This window comes from Molossus molossus, unplaced genomic scaffold, assembly GCF_014108415.1.
Source record: "Molossus molossus isolate mMolMol1 unplaced genomic scaffold, mMolMol1.p scaffold_m16_p_1, whole genome shotgun sequence".
Classification (NCBI taxonomy): Eukaryota; Metazoa; Chordata; class Mammalia; order Chiroptera; family Molossidae; genus Molossus; species Molossus molossus.
Window position 1 is genome coordinate 174,322,647 of NW_023425344.1, and position 19,437 is coordinate 174,342,083.

Consider the following 19,437-nt stretch of genomic DNA (forward strand, 5'->3'; position numbering starts at 1 on the left):
ATCTATGAGAATGTTTCTGTTCTACCTGTTCATTTTGTTTGTAGATTCCATTGTTGATAGATATGTATTCATTGCCATTTTGTTTGTTCATATATTTTATCTTTTTCTTCAAAAAGACCCTTCATCATTTCATATAATAACGGTTTGGTGGTGATGAACTCCTTTAACTTTTTCTTGTCTGGGAAACTCTTTCTATGGCCATCGATTCTAAATGACAGCTTTGCAGGATAGAGTAATCTTGGTTGTAGGTTCTTGGTTTTCATCACTGTGAATATTTCTTGCCACTCCCTTCTGGCCTGCAAAGTTTCTTTTGAGAAATCAGCTGACAGCCTAATGGGAACTCCCTTGTAGGTAACTAGTTGCCTTTCTCTTGCTGCTTTTAAGATTCTCTCTTTGTCCTGAACCTTTTGCATTTTGATGATGATGTGTCTTGGTGTGGACCTCTTGGGGTTCATCTTGTTTGGGACTCTCTGTGCCTCCTGGACTTGTATGTCTGTTTCCTTCACCAAGTTAGGAAAGTTTTCTGCCATTATTGTTTCAAACAGGTTTTTGATTTTTTGTTCTCGCTCTTCTCCTTCTGGCACCCCCAAGATGTGAATGTTGGCACGCTTGAAGTTGTCCCAGAGGCTCCTTACACTATCCTCATTTTTTTGGATTCATTTTTCTTTTTGCTGTTCTGATTGGGCATTTTTTGCTGCCTTATATTCCAAATCGATGGTTTACTCCTTGGATTTACATACACTATTATTGAAGCTGTGTAAATTATTCTTTATTTCAGTTAATGCCTCCTTCAATTCTAACTGTGTATCCATGATTTCTAACTGGTCCTTTTTTATGCTCTTGAGGCCCTCCCTAAGTTCACTGAGGTTCTCACTAAGTTCATTGAGCATCCTTATAAGCAGTATTTTGAACTCAGTATCTGTTAGGTTGCTTATCTCCATTTCGCTTAGTTCTTTTCTTGGGGTTTTGTTCTGTTCTTTCATTTGGGACCTGTTTCTTTGTCTCCTCATTTTGGCTGCCTCCCTGTGTTTGTTTCAGTGTATTACTTAATGAGAGGTATGGGGCTCGCTGAGACCAGATGCTGCTCATTTGAAAGAATTCAGGAAAAACCTGAAGCAGGATCCAAGACAGGCCAATCCTATGGTTAAGCAAGTGGCAACAGCTTGGGTGGGCCTGAAAGTTGGGTGGGGCGGGGCCTCAGGGTGTCAGCAGGGTGGGGCTACCAGTGTGAGCCAGGTTGCTGGAGTCCCAGATATGGCTTCTGTCTGCCGCCCCCCGGGAAAGGCTCACCAAAGGAACAAAGACCTCTGACAGCACCTTTGTCCCAGAGAAAGCCCCCTCTCCAGCCCTCGCTCCAGTGCCAAACAGCTCAGTTCTTTTCTGTATGTCTCTGGCGCCCCTCGAGCTGCCTCCCCTCCGAGCTTAGAGGGAGAGAGTCCGATAAGTCCGTGCGCGGGCCCTTTAAGGAGCTGCCTGGGGCTCCAGCCGCGTCAGCTTCCCTGAGCCTCAGTTCCCGCTGGTTTTTCCAGCCAGAAGTTATGGGGATTCTCTTCCTGGCACTGGAACCCTGAGTAGGGCACCTGGTGTGGGACGGGGACCCCTCAGTCCTCAGGAAGGGCCTTCCCAGCCGAGGTGTCCTCCTGATTTTTATCCGCCACACGTGGGTGTGGGACCAGCCCGTCCCGCCCGCCGCAGCAGCCGCCCCTCGGGCCTCCGCCCCTCCTACCGTCTGGATGTGGCTGCTGCTTTAATTCCGTAGTTGTAGGACTTCCATTCAGCTTGATTTCAGGCGGTTTTGAATGATGGTTGTTCTGTAGTTTAGTTGTAACTTTGATGTGGTTGTGGGAGGACACGATACCGCGTTTACCTATGCTGCCATCTTCGCTTGTTTTCTTGTCATTGAGTTTGAACACACACCTCTACTGTTTCAAATCCATACATAAACTAAACATGTATCTCTAGGAAATTTTCTCTGGATAAATACAGGCAAGAAATTGGTAACACTGTTCCTAATGGAGGGGGGACTGGAGGAGGGGAGAACAGGGGTGAGGGAAGGCTTATTTTAAACTTTATAGGATTTTTTAACTTTTGAATTTTGTAACATGTATAACCTGTTTGAAAATAAGAAGGTGTGAAAGAAAAAAAAAGGTGTCTGTAGATAGAGAAATTAAATGTGGAGTCCTATTTTCCTGCTACATGCGATTGTATAAAGTTTGTTGATAGAGGCTAGAGATGAAAATTTGCATGATCACAATTTTAGACGCAACAGATTTTGAATGACATTTTATTTACAAATATAGTCTATAAAACAAGAAAAAGGTAAAATAAGATTAATAGTTTTTGTGGTGAGTTTCAAAGTAGATAAAATTTTAATAAGCAAAAACATCAGGGACAACATTTCTGGTATAGTTACAGCACAAGGAAAGAAAACAGGCCTTTCTGTAGGATGTGAGGAATAAGCGATAAGGCTTAACATGTCAAAGGCCTTGAAAGCTATGGGAAGGAGACTGTATTTATTGTGGAAGGCAATGGGAAACTATTGATTGGAAATGTACTTTTGGAAGATGACTTTTCAGTAGTATATTTGATGGATTAGAGTAGGTAACATGGGGATGGGAATACCAGTTAGGAGGATATAGCAAATCCAAAAGCAAAAAAAGCAAAAAAAAAACACCTGAATTTGGGTTTTGGCAGTAAAATGAAGAGGAAGGAATAAATGTGGAAGATGCTGAAAATGTAGAATAAAGAGAAATTAATCGTAATTGAAGAATAGTGGGACCATCACGCACAATAGAGAAGACAGAGGGTAGAGTAGGTATTAAAAAGATGAGCTCTGGCCATTTTGGCTCAGCAGTTAGAGCCTTAGCCGGCAGGCCAGGGAGTCCCAGGTTCAGTTCCTGATAAGGGCATGTACCTCGGTTGTAATTTGTCCCTGGCTCCGGTTGGGGTCATGTGGGTGGCAACCTAGTCTCACGTCATTTTTTCTCTCTCTCTCTCTTCCTCTGTCTTCCTCCTTCTTTCCCTCCTTCTCTATCTGAGGATAAATGCAAAAATGTCCTCAGAAGGATAAAAAAAATAAATAATAAAAGTCAAGATGATTCTATTCTATAGAGGGGACAGTCTGAGTTAGCTGGAGAAAATCCAGGGGGTGATGAGCAATTTTATTTTTGCCAATTTAAATATTTATTAAATTTATAATGTATCTTATAATTCTGTGGCCAAGAGGATATTAACCCAATAAGCTTCAGATCATATATAGCTTTCGAATGATCTATATGAGAGGTTCTAATTTATAACACCTATGACAAATTGTAGCTTCATATCTTTCTCTCTCTCTCAATCCCTCCTCCCCTTTTATTTTCACATCATTTCTCTTAGCTGAGTTTTGGCTGATAGGTTTGGACATTTTAAAATTATACTATGTTGCCCGGCTAGTGTGACTCAGTGGTTGAGCACACCCATGCACCAAGAGGTCCCCGCTTCAATTCCCAGTCAGGGCACAAGCCCAGGTTGTGGGCCAGATCCCCAGTGGGGGGCATGCAGGAGGCAGCCAATTGATGTTCTCTCTCATCGATGTTTTTTTCTATTTCTTTCTCTTCTCCCTTTCTTTCTCTCTAAAATCAATAGAGAAAAAATGTTTTTAATTACACTATGTGTATTGTTTTTTTTCCTTTATTTTATAAGCCTTCTAAAATTTGTTTTAGAAATAGGGAAGGAAGCAGGTAATCAAGAAAAAAGAGTTTCAAAATCCAAGACTGTCACAGTGTGAAAGGCTTCAAAGAAAGCTAAATGGTCAAGAACTTCAAAAAGCCCATGGGTTTGGCAGTTAGGAGACCATTGGTGACCATCATCAGTTGGGATCTTTTTGTTGTAAGAAAATTTAATTCAAATGGGCTTTAAAATAAAGGAACTCTGCAAGTGTAAATAAATTAAGTCTAGTGATAGCTTAGGCTTCAGGCAATTTAACTAGGCTTCCAGCTCCATTTCTCAATGTTTCTTTCGACTCTTTTCCCCCTGGCCCTCCCACCCCACCCTGTGTTTTGACTTCTTCACCAGACTAGCATCTGTCATGGTATGAAATTAGAAAAAGTGTTTCTGCACTCACTTTTCCTTCCTTGATCATTGAAATAAGTATGAGGTTTCACTCTGATCAAATCACCTTAACTGAAGTCACTATTCACTCCTGACCCAATTACTCTAGCACGGGTAATGCTGTGCTTAGACCCTTGGTATCTATTCCTGAACAGTCATAATGAAGAGAGAAATATGAATATTTTGAGAGTCTCACACTGATAATGACCCATTGCTGAAGCTGCAGTTGAGGTCAGTCCTACCCAGACTACCTGGCTGATACACAGTGCAGGAGAGAAGATGTGTTGCAACTAACAATGCCCACCCACTGCAATGATCCTCCGTAGCTCCCAAGAGGTGGTGAGAAAAACTATAGGTAAGATAGGACTAAGAAGTTAATGCTTGAAGAGGCAATGAGCAAGTAGGGGCAAAATGAATTTTCAACAACTTTGACTATAAAAGGCAAAGAACAAAATGTAACAGTAACCAGAATTAACAGGTTGTTTGTCTCAAATGCTCTCTTTTTAAGCTAGGTGCAGTGGAAATCATTGATTGCCTATCAAATCCTCCCTTATTTCCCAACACAACTTCAAATTTGACCAGTGTCCCTATCATCTTCAGGCAACCATGTACCCAAAGGAAGGAAGCTGAGCCTTAGCCCCAGCTTCAGATAATTCTATCTCCTTTGTCGGTGGTTGGCTCAGGAATGTGCCTGTGAAGCAATTCTGGCAGGTGAGAGATAAGGCTTGCTGTAGACACCTGGAAAAGTTGTTCCTTGGTCTCATGAGTTTCTGGATCTCTTTCACTAACTATCCCACACTACTGTCATGAAAGAAGCATGAGGGCCCCCTTGCAAACAAAGCATACAGAAACCACAAGGGAAATGCCCTTTCGTGAAATGCAGAGCAGATGAAAGGAAACAGTTAATTCAATGATATGACTTGACAAAATAGAGCTCGTATAGTCACTGGACTTCAAGTCATGTAAGCCAATAAAGATTCCTATTGCTAAAGCAGTTTGAGTCAACTTTTTATCAGTTACAGCCAAAACCATCATAACTGAATAGGAAACATATGGATTGCTTTTAAAATTTTTATTGATTTTAGAGAGAGGAAAGAGAAATATTGATTTGTTGTTACAATTATTTATGCATTCATTGGTTCTTTTTTTCTGAATTGATTTGAGAGAGAGAGGAAGGGAGAGGGAGAGCCAGAAACATCGATGAGAGAGAACATCAATTGACTGCCTCCTGCATGCCCCCCACTGGGAATTTGGCCCACAATCTAGGCATGTGCCCTGACTGGGAATTGAACTAGAGACCTCCTGGTGCATGAGTGGATGCTCAACCACTGAGCCACACCAGCCAGGCCCATTGGTTGATTCTTGTAATGCCCTGACAGGGGATCAAACCTGTAACCTTGGCATATTGGGCAGATGCTCTAACCAACTGAACTGTCTGGCCAAGGCTGGATTTTTTTTTCCCCTTAGGCAGAGGGGAAGGAACCAATGGAGAGGGAAAAACTGAAGATACCAGAAAAAAGAAGGAATTATTAATGAAGTTCCTGGGACCAGAATGGGAATAAGGAAAATCTAACTTCAGATGGTGGAGGAACATCATTATTCTGGGATATAAGGTAAGAAAAGGAAGGCATAAAGATAAAATGGCATTTTGGGGTGAAGCGGAAGGAAGTTTTGAGAGTACACATTGGATTTTGACCTAAACATATTAGAAAGCAAACTCATTCCAAGTGAATGAATGGCTCTAAGTGAAATTATAGATTTTTAATTAATTTTTTTTTCCTTACTCGAGGACATTTTTTGTTCAGATAGAGTGGGAGGCAGAGAGAAGAGAGAGAGAGAGAGAGAGAGAGAGAGAGAGAGAGAGAGAAACATTGACGTAAAAGGGACATATCGAGTGGCTGCCACCCACACGACCCAACCAGGGCCGGGGCAAACTGCAACCGAGGTACATGCCCTTAGCAGGAACCAAACCTGGGTGTCTCTGGACCACAGGTCGATGCTCTAACTGCTGAGCCTAACCGGCCAGGGCTGAAATTATAGATTTAAGGAGAATGTTCAAAGAGTTTGTAATAATGGCTCCATTCATTTCTTCCTTCACACATTCAGTATATATTTGAGGATACCAAGATGTACAAATATAATGTACAGAAGCTGTTTTAAACTAAATGTAAAACATAAAAACATGCTTTCCAGAAGCACGTAGTTCAGCTCAGTGGGTTTCAGAGTGTAGTCTCAATACAGCAGAAACAGCTAATGTGTATCAGTGCAAATTCTCAGGCCCAAACTGACACCAAATCAAAAACAGTCAGCAATCTGTTTTTAAACAAGCCCTCTAGATGATTCCAGTGCACACTAGAGTTTGAAAAACACTGATCAACAGTGACAATTAATAGAGTTATGAGTTCAGCCAGTGTGGTTCAGTGGTTGAGCATCAACCCATGCATGCACCAGGAGGTGGCCTGTTCAATTCCCGGTCAGGGCACATGCCCAGGTTGTGGGCCCAATCCCCAGTGGGGGGCATGCAGGAGGCAGCCAAATGATGTTCTCTCATCAATGATTCTCTCTCCCTCTCACTTCTCTCTCTAAAATCAATAAAGGAAAAAAAATTTTTTCTTTAAATACTTATGGACAAAAGGCAATGTGAGTACAGTGGATAGAGTGCTGGGTAAAGCCAAAGGCTTCCAGAAAAAGGTGTATTTAAGCTTAAATTTCGAGGAATGCATAGAAGTTTGCTCATGCAGATGCAAAGTACTACACGTTCCATATTCCATTTGATAATACCATTGTACCACTTTTCCTTTAAGTTTCTTTTTTTCTCTTAGTACTAATACAATTCCTATAGTTAGCCCTGAAATTCTAACCCCTTCTAACTGGTAATAGGAGAAATTTCAAGATAGTAATTAAATGCTCCTTTTCCCTGAAGCTTCTGAAAAACAAATATTCTGCATCATAAAAGTCCTTACAAATGTTATTTCTAACGAAGGGTTACTGGAAGATACCCAGACTTCAAAGACTGTTGCTAAAATATTTGTAATTCTAATTGGTTCTTATGTAACATGTAAATTGAAATGTTTTCTACAAGTCAGTTTTGAACACGTTTTCTCTCATAATCATGGAAGAAAAATGATCAAAATCTGGTTCAACTAAATTTTTTCTTTGAAGAGTGTGAGAATCTGTATCTAATTTAAATTAATACTAGGTAGACAAGACAGAGGCAAGAACAGCAAGGATACTACGCATTGGGGGAATCATTCTATATTTCTTTAGTAAAAATTTGGAGGAAGGCCAAAGAGGATGAATGGGTAGGAAGGTACATCATGTGACATGCAATGGAGTTAACACATCCCTTTGTGGTGATATGAAGCTATAATAGACATTTAACCTGAACAGAAAAGTAAATGATTAAATATTCATGTTAGGAAGTTCAGTATTTGGTAACCAGTACCTTGATCCAGTTACACATGATTTTCCCTTTAAAAAAAAGTCCAAACTGTGTAATTTGAAACTTTATTTTAAAAATATTCTGAAATTTTAATTTTTAAAGACTCTTAACCACCACCTACTTTTCTTCAGTAAATACACTTTTCGTCCTAAAATTATAGAACCTAGTGCAATAGAAAACAAGAAACAATTCCACTAAGGCAATCAAATTACTTCTGTAAATGATCATGTTACAGACTGGAATCACCCAAAGAAAAATTTCTTCTAGTTCTCTTTAAGGTTTATTTTTTCAGAAAACCAAAGTAATTGATTCAATAACACTAACCATTCTGGCATGCAGCAAATTATTTACTCTCTAATGTTTAATCTTATCATAGATGTATACAGTTTATTTTCACTCCTATAGTTTCCACAAGAAGCTTATAGTGATAGGAAAGGTCAGTATTTTGTTACAGGTACTTCAAATAGCACTACAGTACATCTTTGACAAAATTTTTACAATATTCCAACTTTCAATATGAAACAGTTTAAAAAGGCATGGGCCAAAAGAAGTATAGTATCACTGAGGCAAATAAAGTCTAATAATCCTACAAGCACAACACGGTTAAGAACTTTCCCTGTTTGGACTGGGAAAGGAGTACATGAGACATTTACTTCAAATAAAATTGTATCAGTAGCTTAGGAAAATCCCCTAATACATAATTTCAGACATATTGGGGGGGGGCACCCTTGAACCTTTATTCTTAGAAAATATGAACTTGTTATTACTTGCTTTAATGTAATAGATGTGTTCTTGAGAAGTTTGCCTAAAGCAAATTCTATAAGCCATCTTGCTTGCACTGTGGGAACTTATGTCAAGGAAACCTAAGAGAATTTATTCTTTAAAACATAATTCTCCTACACATTTGTACATCACTGGGGATTTTATCTGTACTGTTGTTTCATCTCGGTAAATGAAACCCAGGTTTCTCAAAATTCATCTGTAAAACACGTAAGCAGATCAACCCCTCCCTTTTCACACAGTTCATTGAGTAGATGCAAAACTTACAATTGTTCATCTATCCATTCTCAGTAGAGGGTTTGTCACTGAATAAGTGAGCTACAATACCCATCTGGACTTTTCACCTTAAATAGGTAATGGTTTTTTTGTTTGTTTTTTGCTAGAAAATGCTATTCTTAAAAATGTTATTAAAAATGGCAACTATGAAGGGCAATTGTGATTAGAAGTCTTTATAATTTAAGATGAAATATTACCCAAATCATGACAGTATTGTTTAGAACGACACCTTCAATTCTATAGGCATCTTATTCCTATACAGGAATAATTGCTTTACTAATTAAAATAACAATTTACTAAAGATCACAATAACATTCTTTCACATTAGAATATTGTAAAAAAAAAAAAATAGAGGAATAAAAACTATAACCAGACCTAGTCATTGCATTTTGATCAGACTTAACAGGATATTTAGTTAAGTCATAGGACCACTCAGTTAAAGAAGCATTAAATGAAAGAAATAAGAAGAAAAAAAATAGAGGCATTAAAAGGAAGTTTTCCTGAAGTAAATGTAAAAATTAAATAGATGAATTACATTTATTGCTCTGAAAAGATAACACTGCATACATATCATCAAAAAGATTATGGCACTTGGACAATATTCCTGATAAACAAATATGTAAATGTGTGAAGTGTATCCTAGCCTCCCTGCTACTTTTACATTACTTTGGGAAAGACAACAGCAGGTTGGGCAGAAAGTGAAGGTAATCACCTGTGAAAAAGGAGGTGAAGCTACCACAGAATCCTAAGAATAAGTAGCAGAAAATACCAGTGAAAATAATGCTGATTTTCTCATCCATTTTCACTTTTATTGTCTTTATGTTTTTTAAACTTATAGGAAAAAACTTTGCAATGGAATTTGAGCCATAGGTGAACAAAATTGTACTTTCACATGAAATGTAAAATAAATGAAACATCATGGAGCTATTTGCTGCAGCCAAAATCCACTTTTTGCCTCTCAGTTTTTGACTATTTCTAAAAGATGACATGTCTTAAGGAATAATTCCTTTAAAAAATTAATGTTTGTACCGCATCATGGATTTACAACAAATGGATTCCAATAAAGCCAAAGTATATATTACAATAAAATAGATGCTTACTTTATAGCATCAAATCATGTTCTTCCCTCTAAAAATACGGCTGTTCCTAAAACATTGTCTTAATTTTCTATGTATCCTATCTTACTGTGCAGGACAAGCAACTGCCTATAAAAATCATTCAACCTAATGCAGGCCTTTTGATGAAAACCCATTTTAAATGCACAGGCTTTAAGAACAAGATCACCAGAGAGACCACAAATGTTAGTGGCTCTGTCAGTTACATAACCGAATTTAAGACAACCACTTTTTCTTGTGGTCGTTCCTTAAAGTGAGTAAGTTGATGTCTCTTCCAGTGAGGGGCCTGTCTGAATGTTTTGCCACAAACTGAGCACTCGAATGGCTTCTGCCCTGCATGAATTAGATAGTGTCTCTCCAGTTTAGATGGGGATCTAAAACTTTTAGAACAAACACTGCATTGGTAAAGAAGGCCATCATTCTTCTCAGTATGTCCTGAATAACTACAACAATGACTATGATGGCTCTGTTCTGATTCCAGGAGTGCATTAGCGAGAGAGGGCTGCCTGCTCCTATCGTGGGTGCCGACAATGAAATCCTCCGATTCGGCCTTAACTTTTATTTCTGATATTTGATCTGAATCTGGGACCTCACATTTTTGAAAACCAAGAGTCTGGCATTGTTGGGAAGTCTTATAGTTAACATTATCGCCTGGATGAATGAAAAGTTTGCTCAAATTGTCAAATTCTACTTGGCAGAGAGATCTTCTATAAGGCATCTTTTCCATATGAGTTAATTTATGTCTTTTTAAGTGAGCTGACTGTCTAAAAGATTTCCCACAAACATTACAGCCAAAAGGCCTCTGTCCAGTATGAATTAAATAGTGTCTTTGTAGTTTAGATATAGAAGGAAATACTTTCTCGCATTTGTCACAAGGACACATCTTATGTCCAACATGCATGTTTTCCGTTGGAACTGAAAAACCACACTGAAGCACTTCACAGTTATCAAAGAATTCCTCACCTGATGAACCACAGATAGATATGTCTTTATTATTCATTGAATTATCCACAGTTAACATGTTTTCTGTCGTAAGGATGCCTTTCAAGTTTTTCCCCATATTCTGGCTCTGGAAGTGCTTTTGCCAAGAAGACGGCAGAGTCAATGTTCTTTTCGTTTTATTGCCAACTGTCTTATATGTTCCATGTTTGCCAAGAGAACCCATAAATGTTCTCTTGGTTTGTTCAGGGCTCTGCTCACCAGGAATAAGATCACAATTTTTTAAGAAACCGTTTTTAAATACTTTTTTCTCAGATTTAAAATTATCTAATTTCTTACTCCCGACACGTTTAAGTTTGGCCAAGATTTTTTTAACAATAGTTTTATAGTTGAGGCTTCTTTTGAAACGGCTTGGAATTTTGACACTTCTGGCAGGAAAACACTTGTGTCCATTGAGAATCTGTTCGGATTCAAAACACTCTTCACACTCTGGACACTGAAAAGGAACAATATAAATAGAGTGGACATCAAGTTGATTATTCTCATCAAATTCACCTATATCACCATTTTCAAAACCATCCTGCTTTGCATTTAATTTATTAGGCAAGGGGCACGACTCCGGACTCTTCACCTTTAATGAAAGAGTCTGAAAAGTCTTATTCCTGGTATGGATTTGTTTATGCTTCAGAAGTTTGCTTTGAATCTTAAATCCTTTTTGACAGAAACAACATTGAAAAGGTCTTTCTTCTGAATGTGTGAGTTGGTGGATTTTTAAATGAGTTGACTGACGGAAAGATTTACTGCACAGGACACATTTAAAAGGCCTCTGACCAGTATGAATAAGTGCATGCCTATTGAGTTTTGATTGTGACGGAAACATCTTGCCACAGATTGTACATGCGTGAATATTCTTTTTCTTTGTAGGGCTGTAGGTAGGATCAGACTTAGTACACGGGTGTAATGCCCGTCTCTCCTCTGCAGTAAAAGTATGATACATTCCATAGACTGGCTTTTCTTGCTTGGCCTCCAACAGTCTTCTGACCTGTTTAACATCATTCTGGTAGGTTTCATTGTGAAGGTGTTGGTGCTTCACAAACGTCTTCAGATTTTTAAAGTGGCGTTGACAAATCGTACATTTGAAAGGCAGATTATGAGTTAGTTGATGTCTCTCCAGATGAACTAGTTGTCTAAAGGTTTTATGACACACATCACATTCAAATGGCTTCTGACCAGTATGAATGAGGTAATGCCTAGCTAATTTTGATGGCGTTTCAAAGTGCTTGAGGCAAATATTGCAAATATATGGCCTGTTTCTGGGTAGTTTGTTGGCTACTACACACTGTTCAATCTTTAGCATTTTTAAATTGTTTTCAGCCATCATATCCTTCAGTGATATATTTTGATGAGTTCCATAGTATTCGTAATCTCCACAGATGTCTAAAAATAAAAAATAAAAATGTATTAATTTAAAAATTATTTACTCATATGAGAAGAAATAATTGTCCTTTGGCTAAAAATATTAAGGATAAGAGGGAGATCTGGAGTTTTCTTGTGTTTAAAAGTTAACGACCATTTTAGATGAATACTTTAGAATCATAAAACTAATTTCACACATAAAGAGAAATGATGAGTCTTTAAAAGAAATATTCACATGAACACACAGAAAGAGAAACATAAAAACAATCCCATTTACCACTGTAACAAAAAAATTAAGATGCCTAAGAATAAATTTATCTAAAGTAAAGGACCTGTTTGCAGAAAACTACAGGGCATTGAAAAAAGAAATAGAGGAAAATATTAAAATGTGGAATCATATACCTTGTTCACTGACTGGAAGAATTAACATTATTAAAATGTCCATACTACCCAAAGCAATCTATAGATTCAATGCAATCCCCATTAAAATACCGACATATTTCACCTAACTAGAAAAAATACTCCAAAAGTTTATATGGAACCAAAAAAGATCCTGAATAGTTACAGCAATCTTAAAAAAAAAGGAACAAAGTAGGAGGGATCACAATACCAGAGAGCAGGTTATACTACAAAGCCACTGTAATAAAAAGTCTGGTACTGGCACAAGAACAGGCATATAAATCAATGGGACAGAGCAGTGAACCCAGAAATTGACCCAAGACATTATCCTCAATTAATATTTCACAAAGGTGGCAAGAGCATACAATGGAGAAAAAACAGTCTCTTTAATAAATGGTGTTGGGAAAATTGAACAGCTACATGCAAAAAAAATGAAACTAGACCACCAACTTACACCATACACAAGAATAAACTCAAAATGGATAAAAGACTTAAAGGTGACTCATGAATCCATAAAAATCCTAGAAGACAATGTAGGCAGCAAAATCTCAGACAACACACGCAGCAGAATATTTCACTGATACAACGCCTAGGGCAAGAGAAGCAAAGGAAAAAATTAATAAATGGGTCTATCTCAGACTTAAAAGTTTCTGCACAGCAAAAGAACAAGCATCAAAATAGAAAGGGAACCCACTATATGGGAGAGCATAATTGCCAACAATACATCAGATAAGGGGTTAACTTCCAAAATATATAGAGTACTCATATAATTCAACAGAAGACAAAGAATCCAATTAAAAAATGGGCAGAAGACCTAAAGAGACACCCCTCCAAACAGTACATACAAATGGTTAAGAGACCTATGAAAAAATGCTCAATGTCACTAATCATGAGAGAGATGCAAATTAAAATGACTATGAGGTATCACCTCACACCTGCCAGACTAGCTGCCATCAACAAAACATCAAACAAGTGCTGGAGAGGGTGTGGAGAAAAGGGAACTCTTAGTACACTGCTGGTGGGAATGCAGACTGGTGCAGCCACTATGGAAAACAATACGTGTTTCCTCAAAAAATTAAAAATTGAACTGCCATTTGACCCAGCAATCCCACTTCTAGGAATATATCCTAAGAAGACTGAAACACCAGTCACAAAGAATATATGCACCCCTATGTTCACAGCAGCACTATTTACAATTGCTAAGATCTGGAAACAGCCCCAGTGTCTATCAATAGGTGAGTGGATAAAAAAGTTGTGGTACATAGACACAATGGAATACTATGCAGCTGTAAGAAAGATCTCTTATCCTTTGAGACAACATGGAGGGAACTGCAGAGTTTTATGCTAAGCGAAATAAGCCATTCAGAGAAAGACATATATCACATGATCTCACTTATTTGTGGAATATAATGAACAAAATAAGCTGATGAACAGAATAGACCCAGAGACACAGAAAAAGGAATCATTCCTTCTGGGGGGTGAGGGGAGAGATAAACCAGAAAACGTATATGCATGTATGTATAACCAACAGATATATACAACAATACTGTGGGGGGGAGGGGGAGAGAGGGGAGAAGGGTGTCAATGGGAGAATATAAGAAACATCTGTAACAAAAATACATTAATTAAAAAAATAAATAAAAATATTTAAAAACCTATATAATTTTAAGCTATATTTCTAATTAAGATGATACATTAAAATGAGACTGACTTGAATTTTTTTAACATTAACTAGACCACTTAATTCCAATGTTCCTAGTTCACTATTAAATAGATTTGTCAACATTTAGTTGATTTGCCACTTTTTAAAATTTGGGCTAGAGCCCTGGCAGGTTTGGCTCAGTGATTAGTGTTGGCCTGCGGTCCAGAGAGACCCGGGTTCAGTTCTCGCTGAGGGCATGTACCTCGGTTGCAGTTTGTCCCCAGCCCTGGTTGGGTCATGCGGGTGGCAACCACTTGATGTGTCCCTTTCACGTCGATGTTTCTCTCGCTCTTCCTCTCTCTACCTCCCACTCTATCTGAACAAAAACCAAAAAAAGTCCTCAGGTGAAGTTAAAAAAATAAATAAATAAATAAATTTGGGGTAGAGAAGTAAACAGTGTACGAATTAAAATATAATACTAAAAATTAGATTATAGCATATTATGGTATGGACATGATTTGAGAATGGAATATTTCATTTTTCGAAGTTAGATTTCTTAGCCACATCATTAATACCTATCTACTCTCAATTGCTTCTTCTTTGGATCAAAAGAGACATGACAAGTGAAAGAAAATATCCCAGGAAACCTGGGTTCTAGTTCTAGATTTGCTACTGTATGATCTTGGTGGCAGGAAGAAGGAAATACAGATTCCTTATCTCTGAAACAGAGAAACCGCCTCCTGATGCACTGTAATGTGATTAGAAAACTGAAGTGATATAAGTGTTAAGGTATCAACACTAATCAAATTTTAAAACTTTGTCCTCATCTACATAATACCATTTCTAGGGTTTCTAACTAGGATAAATACACTAATTAAATTTACAGCTCTTTTTATTTCTCCTTTCCACTTTGTTGTAGAATCTCTAAAAAAACAAGTACGGAGGCAACAAAGTCCATCAACTGGCGACAAACACACTTATCTATGGTTAAGTAACTGAAAGTTGAGTGTGGTTCACTTTTAGGCATTATGATAAAAGGATCATTTTGTTTTCAGAGTTAATATAAAGGTAAAACCTTTTCTTCCAATATACCTCTGTAGAACACATAAAAAAGCACTTCCACAACCATCTTACACCCTGTCTTCTCTTCTTTTATGAGAAGTCAATTTTCTTCTTTTTTTCTACTACTGCATTCTCCTTAAATAAGGCAGTCAGAGAGATGACAAGTTTATCAGAAACTCAGGGTTCTTCTGTCAGTTATTTATCATTTTTTTCTTTTAATCCTCACCCAAGGACATTTTTCCATTCATCTTCAGACAGATTAGGAGGACGGGAGGGAGACAGAGAGAGAAGCATTGATGTGAGAGAGACACATCGACTGGTTGCCTCCCATGCGACCCCAACCAGGGCCGGGGACAAACCGCAACCGAGGTATGTACCCTTGGCTGGAATCAAACCTCGGTCTCACTGGTCCGCAGGCCGACACTACAACACCTGAGCCTAACAGGCCAGGCCTCTTTTGTCAGTTATTTAGCCAACATCCACCATATATGCTATATGCTATTTACTGTCCTCTCTGTGAAGGCTCCTTAAACACAAAATCACAAACATATCCACTGTGTGGTTCTCTTCAACAATCTGAATCAGAAACAAAAAAAATCATAATTCATTTGCTGAGCAAATATATTCTATTAGTTGCTTTATTTTAGTGTTTTTCAAACTGCATGTCACTACCCATTGATGAGTTGTAAAATCAATTGAATGGGTCATGATCAACATTTTTGTTTAATAAAACAGAGTAGAAAATACCAGATTGTATAAAAATCATTTTCTTTTTTAAATCCTCACCTGAGGATATTTTTCTACTTATCTTCAGATAGAGTGGGAGGAAGAGAGAAAGCAGGAGGGAGAAAGGGAGGGAAGAACAAAGAGAGAGTGAGAGAGAGCGCAAAACATCGATGTGAGAGAGATACATTGAGTGGTTGTCCTCCTCATGGCCCGGATCAGAACTGGGCACTAAACTCCAACTGAGGTACATGCCCTTGACTGAAATCGAACCCATGACTCTTTGGTCCGAGGGCCGATGCTTTAACCGCTGAGTCAAACCAGCCAGGGCTATAACAGTTATTTTCAACCAGCGTGCTGCAAGAATTTTAAAAACATGCAACAGCTGACTATTTAGTCAGCAGCACTGACCTCTTTTCCCTTAGAGTGTCAAATAAAAAAATGACAACAGCCAACACAATAGCCATTCAGTGACCGAATCAAAATTATACCTATTTTTTTTTTGTTAGATTGGTAAAAAATATATTTTTTTGGTGTGTGGCAGAAATTAGTAATTAGTTCATGTGTGCCATGAGATGAAAAGGTTGAAAATTGCTGGCATAACATACAGCAAAGATAAATACTGTTTTGTGAAATTTCTGTAGGAAGAGGTAAAAAAAGGTTTGTAAAAGCTGTTCCTGGTGTACTTCTTCACACAACACTAGAAAGAGGAACCCAAAACAAATCAATTACTTTATTCAAAGTGTCTAAGTAATCTATTTAAGTAAGATCAAGGCCCACAGGATAAGACAGGATTACGAAGGAAAACAGTGTCTTGTTTTGTTCAACTGGCCCATATAATCCCAAAATATTTATTAAAAAAATTTAATTAGAGGTCAAATGAAATATGCCACAGAGATTTATGCAAAATAAAATAATCTGACTGCAAGTCACTGTATTACTTTATAAATACCCAGACATCCATGTAAGTAACAATCACCTGTTGGTGCTGTTAATATGCATTTTCATGTCACTGTTAGAGACACTGCAGATGAACAACCTCCAAATCTCTAAACAGGCTAACACAGTAGCAGTTATGAGGATTAAAATTAAGTCATGAATCCAGTGAACTACCAGTGAACTGCCAAGAACTTGGCAATTTATTTAATTACTGTCCGAGCGACCAAGTGTTCACATAGTCAACCAAGACAATGAACCAAACTGAATCAAGCCTTTGTTTGTTTACTGTGACAGTGGAGGAAAGAGGCTAAAAGAAGTACTACTGGCTCTCCAGTGGTCCATGAAATGGACCACGTACTAAGTGAGGGTCAGGTAGATGAAGTGCACACAATCAATCATCTTACTGCAGAGGCCCAAACAAAAGGCTTCTGCCTCTGAACCAGGAAGAAGGAAGGCCTAGGAGTGGAAAGGTCCTGAGTCAAAATGGAGAGAAGTGCATCAGTCAAGGACATCCCTTCCCAATAAGGTCATGGTGGAGGCGCCTGGAAGTGCCTCAGCCAGTGTCCTTACAGCAGAGGTACCCGAGCCAGGAATGCAGCATAATATCAGCATGGCTAGCAGGAGGAATTCCTTCCAGAAAACTGCAATGCACTGACCATGCACAAGTGTCTGGTGTGGGAAGAGCAGCTCCCCAGCTCCCACCTCCCCTACCCAGGCTAGCCAGGCAAAGCCTTGCCATGGTCTATGGTTGGGTCTGAAAGATCACACAGAGGATTCTGACCTGGAGCCAGGTTCCTCAATTCATTTTTTATATTTCTCCTTCCCTTTACTAGTGTCTATGAAACAGTCTTTAAAAAAAAAAAGAAAAGAAAGCCACTCTAGACCCACACACAAACAACCATCTCTGATTATAATAGGAATTGACTACCTATAGTTTCTATGCAAAAAAGAGTCTAAGGCTGATCATATACCACTAGGACTAAGGCTGGATACTATTGTCACTGGCCTCCAAATCACGTGGGATAACACTTACTGGGAGCCCAATATTGTTAGGGCTATTGGTGGCAAGCAGTGATCTCATGTCCTATTTATAAGTGACGGCTCAGGGATCCCCAACGCTCCAAGTGCAACCCCCCACGTACTTCTACAGGGTGCATATTAATTTGAAAGCGGTCCAAATCCTACTTCAACTGATTCTCTGTGCTTTGAATTAAATTTCTTGGTCAATATTTTTTTTAAAAAACAACAAACAAACACCCCCAACTGTGTAATTTTTCCTATGTTAAACTGAAAATTAAAATAAAATAGCAAACCTCAGGGGTTCGATCTGAAAACCAACCTGACAACACTAAGGTCCGTTCCGTCAGAGGCTGTAATAACGAGTCTCAAAAAAAAAACTCCAAAGCTGCTTCAAGGTTGAAAGCCTGATGGTTTTCTAGCTTTAACTAACACCATTAAAACGCAATGAGGATATCTACAAAAGTCAATGAAAAAGAAACGAAAGACCTGAGAGAAACTTAGACAACTTTCACTTGGAAAAAATAATCTCTGGCGACATGTATCAGTCTTTCCCTCCCTCTCCTTTCTCTCCCTCTACTCTTGCCCGTGAACCCCCTCCCCCCTCCCAGGGGGCTGCACTGGACCGAGGATCCAGAGGTCTAGCCCTTGCCCTAATGGGCCACAACCAATAAGCACCTAAGGCTCTAGCCCAGTCCAGAGATTGCAAAACCCCACAGCAGTAAAGGAAGGGCAAGCAAGGGTGAACACCGCTTTGGCCGCAACCAGGGGCAGTATGCCTTGGGTGGCATGACCCGTCCCGGCAAAGGAGAAGCATTCTCTCTGGGCCTTCCTCCCAGCGATTCCCACTCCCGTGAGACGCAGTCAAGACGCGGGGAAGTGGGAAAGGCAAAGGAGCTAAGGTCGTGGCGCCCCCGTTCTGGGTCCCTGAGCACTTTGGAGGGATCGAAGCAGGCCCGATCCTTCCCGCGACTCGCTCCACCTCACACCCGGGTTCCTGAAGCCCTCCTCACGCACCTGCAGCTGGCACGGACCCGGCGGCCGCACATCTCAGGGCCCAGGCGCGGTGGAGGCAGCAAGCGCACGCTCAAAGCAGCAAGCGCAGGTCCGCAAGGCCGGCGCGGCGACGGGCTGAGCGCGCATGCGCGGCACTCGAGCGCGCTCGGGGACGTGGTCCGGCTGGAAACACGCTCCCCGGAACCCTAGGGCCGGTGGCACCTCGGCGCGGGCCGCGAGTTTCCTTGGCAAGAGGGTGCTCAGAGAGAGGTGCGTCCCCAACCCCAGCGCCACTCACCCCGCACTTCGGTTGCGGTGGGGAAGAGAACAAAGGAGTGAGGAAGGGTGCATTTCCCATCTCATCCCTAAGTGTTGACTAGGGAAACCTTGTATCTCTGCCCATTGGGCCCAGGGTCCGGCTGGAAACTGGAGAGCCCGCCTTGCAGACCCTCTCGGCTCGGCTCCCTAATGCAGGCCAGTGACAAGAAGGCCACGTGTCAGGGGCTTTCTGTGCTAGCACTGTCCTCGGCCCTCGGTAGGTCGTCAGATACGGCTAAGGGTTGGAGATAGGCTTTGTGATGAAACATAACTGGGTCCAT

General features: G+C 39.6%; 1 protein-coding gene across 1 annotated transcript; it reads right to left on the reverse strand.

Annotated features, from left to right (window-relative positions):
• Positions 1 to 7,643: 7,643 nt before the first annotated feature.
• Positions 7,644 to 18,950, reverse strand: ZNF770 (zinc finger protein 770). Its single transcript, XM_036243714.1, has 2 exons — positions 18,860 to 18,950; positions 7,644 to 12,081 (listed from the first exon to the last, which is right to left on the reverse strand). The coding sequence occupies exon 2, from the start codon at positions 12,023 to 12,025 to the stop codon at positions 9,908 to 9,910; it is 2,118 nt and encodes a 705-aa protein (XP_036099607.1). The 5' UTR covers positions 12,026 to 12,081; positions 18,860 to 18,950; the 3' UTR covers positions 7,644 to 9,907.
• Between the last annotated feature and the right edge of the window lie 487 nt (positions 18,951 to 19,437).

Coding starts and splice junctions, on each gene's coding strand:
- ZNF770 (XM_036243714.1), bottom strand. CDS start 12,025: ATGATGGCTGAAAACAATTTAAAAATGCTAAAGATTGAACAGTGTGTA.